Source organism: Alligator sinensis, unplaced genomic scaffold (genome assembly GCF_000455745.1).
Source record: "Alligator sinensis unplaced genomic scaffold, ASM45574v1 scaffold237_1, whole genome shotgun sequence".
Classification (NCBI taxonomy): Eukaryota; Metazoa; Chordata; order Crocodylia; family Alligatoridae; genus Alligator; species Alligator sinensis.
Genome location: NW_005841849.1, coordinates 1,321,833 through 1,328,655, shown reverse-complemented (window position 1 = coordinate 1,328,655; position 6,823 = coordinate 1,321,833). Strand labels below are relative to the sequence as shown.

The 6,823-nt window shown below is 42.9% G+C and overlaps 1 protein-coding gene across 6 annotated transcripts in view; it reads right to left on the bottom strand.

Moving 5' to 3' along the window:
* Positions 1-615: 615 nt before the first annotated feature.
* Positions 616-6,823, bottom strand: part of SAG (S-antigen visual arrestin) — a 40,246-nt gene continuing 34,038 nt past the window's right edge. For 5 of the 6 annotated variants that reach the window (XM_025209420.1, XM_025209425.1, XM_025209399.1 and 2 more), the window contains one exon: positions 616-2,837. In XM_025209420.1, the coding sequence (XP_025065205.1) occupies positions 2,818-2,837 (20 nt within the window). In that variant the 3' untranslated portion in view covers positions 616-2,817. Of the gene's footprint in view, positions 2,838-3,517; positions 3,528-6,823 lie in introns of all 6 variants that reach the window. The other variant, XM_025209437.1, reaches the window with a different exon arrangement.

Here is a 6,823-nt window from a genome sequence, read left to right as displayed (position 1 = left end):
TGTCATCTGGCCCACAAGGCTCCCAATGGGTCCAAAAATTTAGTGGCAGGGAAGCTATTTTTCACTTTAAAAAAAAAACAAACAACTTTTCTGAATCAGCCTTTCCACACATCATACTTCATATCTGTGCTATCAGATTTAGACAAACCACCAATGAAGCACCCACCCCCCAGTAGCCAGAAAAAGAAAACCTGCATATATAAGATATGGATGCCTGGTTTATAGCAATAATTAAGGAGTCCAGTGTTTCATTTAGGACTTACGCTGTGAAGGAGATGAACTGAGGAAGGAGGAACACAATTGATCACAACATTAAGACTGGTAATTTAAATTCTTTCAGCATTATGTGGCTCTTTAAACACTTTATAGCATACATGAAACTGCCTACTTGGAACAAATGTGCCATAAGTATCAAAATTTAAATCTGTGTTCTACAGAGTGAAAGGACTTGGATCTTTGTCTATAAACAGAACCTTAGCAGATCAAAAGACAAGGGTCAGAAAATTGGTTTACTCTGTTGCAGTCTTAACCATGTGACTGTCAGTCTAATGCTCTGATTTTTTAGATAATGTAATGTCAGAATAAAAGAAGAAAAGAAAGAAAGATAAAGGCAAATGACTCAAACCAAAGATCTCTTTATTACTAACAAAGGTCAGCATCTTTTGGTTAAAGGGCAGGAGAACAGGAAGTCCAGCCTACCTTGCTGGGCAATAATGAGCAGATTAAACAAACAGAATTTTCTTCCCTATATAGAAGCACAAGGAAAGGGTTTGAAACTTCTAATACTAAGTGAAATGCTGAATATCATACAAGGGTTTTCTAGGCCAAGTTGAGAAAATGGGTATAATTTTTATAACTTTTTTGTGCATGTCCTTTCCTGCCCCTCTCATTCAGTGCTGTGAATTCTTATTTTGTTCTATGCACTTTCAGGGTGTTGTCATCATAGGTGATTTGGTGAGGAAAGTCAAAAGCTGAGGGCATCTTGCAGGCCAGAGGTACAAAATGCTTTATTTTCCCATAGCCAGCAATATTTGCAGGCAAAATATATATGTGGAAAGCTTCATACCTAAACTCATGGTGGAAATAAGATTGGTGAAAAAAATCTCAAATACATCACATAGTTTTTCCCCAAGACTATCTTATATCTGGATACCAGGCCATCTATGTAAGTGAGGCTTAATTAACCATGGATCCACTAAGTCTGGTCACAGGGTTGTTCTTTTGAATGATAAAAATTGGTACAATATCTTTCTAGAACTCTTCACACAATCAGTCTCCAAAATCTATGCTGAAACTAGCAGGGGGATTACAGCTACCAGTGAACACCTACTTAGAATAATGTAAATTGAACACATCTCCATTTGACTCAACTTTAATATGAAAAGTACAGCTGCAACAAAAATCAAGTGTTGTCTTGTGTTGTAATGTAGTATTATAGGAGTGTACTAATGTGGCTTACATAACACTTTTTTATTGGCTCATATCACTAATCAACCAGAAAGTGGTAGCAGAGCAGTTAAATAGTCTTGTCTTACCTCCAAAGGCGTGAATTCAAATCTCATCCTGGACTTGTACTGAAGAATGCCCACAGCTGACTCAGCTATAAATGGGTACCTGGTCATACAGAGTGGGGAGTCAAAGGCGCTGGAAGTGATGTTACAGAAATTGGTATGCTTTAACTGTGCTAGCCAAATGGGCTAGTAGGCTTGCATTGGCTGCAGAAACTGGCATGTCTTCATTATGCTAGCTCCATGGGCCATTTGACCTGGTCAGACATTTGCCCTTTTTTTTTTTTTGACATCTTAGCTGAAGCACAGAAACCAAAATTTCTGCATGAGATAGATAGTTCTCTTGGATGCTGTGAGCAATGGATTGGCATGGCTGGATCGTATTTTAACCCATCATGTTAGACCTGAAACCCTACAGAAAGCTGCTTAGGAAAGGCTTTGGACCTACTATGATAAAATGCAGCTGGGAACTTGGTGAAATTAATAAGAGCGATGACAATAAAGCTGCTCAAGAAACAACAAGACACAGGGGGAGCATTTCCATAGAAACCAAACCCAGAAAGAGGGCAAGATTGACATTATAAAAGCCTGCGCAGGTTACTTAGAGAAGGATTGGCTTGCTGCCTTGTCTCAGCAAGTTTTTTGGTGCAGAATACTACACACTGATGAGGAAATGGAATTCCATACAACAGCTTTGCTTCCACTTTCAGTGCCAAAGGTCCTTTTGCTGTCAGTTGAACCAAGCCACAGATCACAAGCTGTATAATTAAATCTTCCCATGCATACAGTGGGCAGTATAGATTCTTACCAGTGAACTGAGGACTCAGAATCAGTGGCTCCTTGATCCAAAGTGAGGCTGGGAGAAAACTTTTGACAGCAGACACACCATTGATCAAGGTTTTAATATTTTGTGACAGCACCCAACCAATTTATTTGGTAGCGTTATGAACATGTGAGAGTAATGTGTCTTGCTACTTCTCTACTAGCTGGACCACAAAAAGGTTTGAGTCTGCTATATCTTTTAGCTAATGGAGCTACCACTCTGGCAATACAGGCTCATGGTTTTAGATCTACAGATCCCAAGTTGGAGCCCTATTGCTAACAACCTATCCATGGATGTTGCATTATAGTGTCAAGAACTGACAGTTTAATATATCTAAAAGCTATGGCCTAATGCATTTGTAACTAATGCCAGACCCCATAGCTCCTCTGGTGGTTGGTTCTTCCAGTCACTCATTTGCCTTTTCTTCATCTTCAGCTCCATCCTCAGCTGCATCATCCACCTGTTGATCAACAAACTCCTCGAATACTAGTTCTGTATCCGGGTCACTGAAATGAAGGAAAAATAGGCCCCTTTAAGCCTGCACAAACCCTTTGAATATAGCACAGCTTTACACTGGGAACCTTTGCTCCTTGCTTTTCTTCTCCAGTTTTACATGCTGCCTTGAGTCTCTATTAATGTTTCCTTTGGTATCTACCTAGCACTGGACAGCTGGAGGATAGGGGGAGTGCCAAGCAATGAAGAGCCTTACCTGACCATTAGGATCTCATGGACACTGGCAGCTGCTCCTGCCACTGGCACCATCACACAGGCTCCCTGGACCCCAGCTGTTGCTGCTACTGCTGTGCAGGCTCTCCAGAGGCCATTCAGCACTGGAGTTAGTGCCCCGCTTATCCTGTCCCAGCTATACTACTGGGCTTTGGGTCAGGTCCCTTCAGAACCATCACCTGGTTGAGTCAGCTGAGGTGGCACCAATCAGCTGCTTCCCACACCCATCTGTACACCAGCTGTTACAGTTTGCTACATTTTGTGTCATAGCCACTCCAGCAGAATATCTACCATCTGTAGCTAGATAAACTGCAGCCTTGAAAGGTGTTTATTAAATAGAATTAGGAACCTGTCACATCATGCTCTTGCTATTTTAAGAGCTTCCAGACAGATCTTCTGGGGAGTACAAGAGATCCAATGGATAAAATGACCAGTGTGACATCATTTAAAAACATCTTACCTCTCCTTCCCTGTAATTATCAGCATGCAGTAAAGGCAGGGAAAAAAAGACACACAAGGTGGTTAGAATGGTGAGCGTTCACACTCCAGAGCTAAATAGGGGGATCACTTATAAAATGAGAAGAGAAAAATATGTTGGGTGGTGTTTTCTTGCTACAGCTCGAGCAGCCCAGAAAAGTCTTGCATCGCTAATTATTCCAGTGCACATGTATGGGGAGGGGGCCCTGAAGCAGCAAAACACAGGTCTTTTTAGTGGAAAAATGCTCTGGCAGCATAGCCCAAACATCAAAGGGGCTGAAGAGCAAAGACAGACCTTCCTACTTTGGCTTGCTAGAAACAACTGGTGTGAAAGGTGTCTGCCCACAGTACCAAACAGAGACAGCAGTGCTTATGGGACATGATGTTCCTTTTAACTGGTCTGTCACTACGTTTTAAGTAATCAGCCTGATTGGAAGAGGAGGCCATTAATAAGCTTTAAGGAAATGAAATAGAACAAGGGAAAAAAAAAGTACTAGACATAGTATAAGGGATTTCAGCCCTTATATTGCAGCTCTGATATTATAGAAAGCAGAGCTCACAATGCTACACTCACTTAAAAACTTATGCTTAATCCTTTATAACTAGTTCCAGGTGTTTACAGGAATGGATCTTTACTAATCCTATCCTAGTGAAGCAGTACTTGCTGCCACTCACTTTGATGAGGCTATGAATCTATAATTTGGTTTTCTGGGACATACCTCAGGAAAGCAGCGATTAAGTAGTGTGTATTGTGTTGTGGCTATAGAGAAACATTGCTGAGAGGTTGCTGGCTGCTGCTTCGATGGTCACTTCTGTTCACCCAGTAACAGCTGCTCATCTATTTCTCATGAGCCTAGCTCCAATGAGTATAGCTTTTAAATAAATGAAGCTACCCTGTCTTTTCTAGGAGAGGTCAGTAATCCCAAGTGCTTCAGTGACCAGGGCCACAGGGCAGGTGGCGCAGGGAGGGGGACCATCATGATATCTACAAGTGCTGAATTCAATCAGTTTCACAATTTGGGCTGGGAGAAAATAGGCAGTTTCATTTAGGTTTATATTCATTGTTAATTAAACACTGACTTGTAACACAGGCAAGTGCTGGAAACTATGACGTAGTATAAACCCATGACACAGCACATGCCAGTAAGATTACACTCAACATTGCACGTAAACTATAATTTCAACTTAAAAACAGCTGCTTGTTTTTGTTTCCCATTGACCCATTAAACTGAAGGCCAACAACAGTCTTTCTTTCCTGTCCTTTTCTCTTTCTCCTGCCATTTATTTATAGCTATGATGTAGCTAAAGTTCTCTGGAGCCTGAATATGGCTAGGCATTTTCTTGAAGCTATTTAACATCTGAATAAATACACCATGCTTCTCAGGGTTTGGGTAGGATGGTGCTGTCTTTTAGGACATAATAAATATGATGAAATGCTTCAGCCTATGTGGAAGATTTCCTATAAGCTTTTATTATGCAGCCACAGCACTGATTCCATATAATGGAAATTACCAGATGTCACAACTTTAATTATATGTTTGATTTTAACCTCGCTTAACTTTATGAAGGGAAGGAACAAAGTGCATTCCCTATACATTTTTTTTCAGTGTGTTAAGTCTTTTCAATATTTTAGTAATTTTTTGATAGTGACAATATATAAAAGGGGAGAAGGGGAGGATAAGTATAAAACAGTTTAAAGAAGTGCAACTTTTATGGGTGAGATTAATCCTGAATGAAACCAGTGTACATAACAGCCACCCATCTGTTCATGTTAAATCAAGGAGCAGCTAAAGGGCCCCATTGCTGAGTAACTGCTGAAACATTACAGACTACTGCCCAAAACAGACTTGCATAGCAAGGTTGAGCTGAAGCTGTGGTATGTGGACCCACAGTCTCTTAGGAAGAGAAGCAAACGCAGGGGCTAAGGTAGCAGTTCCCAAAATGGGGTTGCAACATCAGCAGAGGGCAGGGGGGGGTGGGGGGTGTCGCAGGAATAGGGGGAGGAGGGAGGGAGCACTGTGGGTTAGGAGCTAAGGGCCATGCTGAGGAAGTGGGGCCATAAACGGGGTCATGCTGAGGAAGAGTTTGGGAAACACAGGGCTAAGGCATTGATTGGTAGAGATGTCTCTTTCTGTTGGAGGTGAGCAAGAGAAAAGTATCAGAGGAGAAGAAAGGGGTCACAGGTTGTAGCTGTGTTGGTCTAAAGGCAAAAGCAGTCAGAACTCTTGTGGTAGAGGCAATATCTTTTATTAGACCAACTAGAGAGTTGCAAAAAAATTAAAAGTTTTCACAACTGGGAACATGGCTCTAAGAATTCATCAGTGACTTGGACGAGGGAGTGAAATGTACTCTGTCCAAGTTTGCAGATGACACAAAGCTATGGGGAGAAGTGGACACGCCAGAGGGCAGGGAACAGCTGCAAGCAGACCTGGACAGGTTGGACAAGTGGGCAGAAAACAACAGAATGCAGTTCAACAAGGATTTCATAGATTTCATAGACATCAGGGCTGGAAGGGACCTCGGAAGATCATCGAGTCCAGCCCCCCGCCCAAAGGGCAGGAAGTCAGCTGGGGTCATAGGATCCCAGCAAGATAAGCATCCAGTTTCATCTTGAAGGTGTTCAATGAAGGTGCTTGAACCACCTCCGGTGGCAGGCTGTTCCAGACCTTGGGGGCTCGGACAGTAAAGAAGTTCTTCCTTATGTCCAGCCTGAAATGATCTTGAAGTAGTTTGTGACCATTCGACCTCGTCATCCCTTGGGGCGCTCTGGTGAACAAACGTTCCCCCAGATGCTGGTGGTCACCCCTGATAAACTTGTAGGTGGCCATCAGATCACCCCTGAGCCTGCGCTTTTCCAGGCTAAAGAGCCCCAGGGCTCTCAGCCTGTCATCGTAGGGTCTGCTTCCCTGACCTCTGATCATGCGCGTGGCTCTTCTCTGGACTCTCTCAAGCTTCTCCACATCCTTTTTGAATTGTGGAGCCCAAAACTGGACACAGTACTCCAGCTGCGGCCTCACTAAGGCCGAGTACAGGGGGAGAATGACGTCCCGGGATTTGCTTGAGAAGCATCTATGGATGAAAGCCAGCGTTTTGGTCGCTTTACTAGCCGCCGCATCGCATTGCAGGCTCATGTTCATCTTGTGGTCAATGATGACCCCCAAGTCTCTTTCTTCCATAGTGCTAGCCAACATAGCACTGCTGAGCCTATAAGGATGCTGAGGGTTTTTCTTCCCAAGGTGGAGAACCTTGCATTTATCGGCATTGAACACCATCAGATTCTCATCCGCCC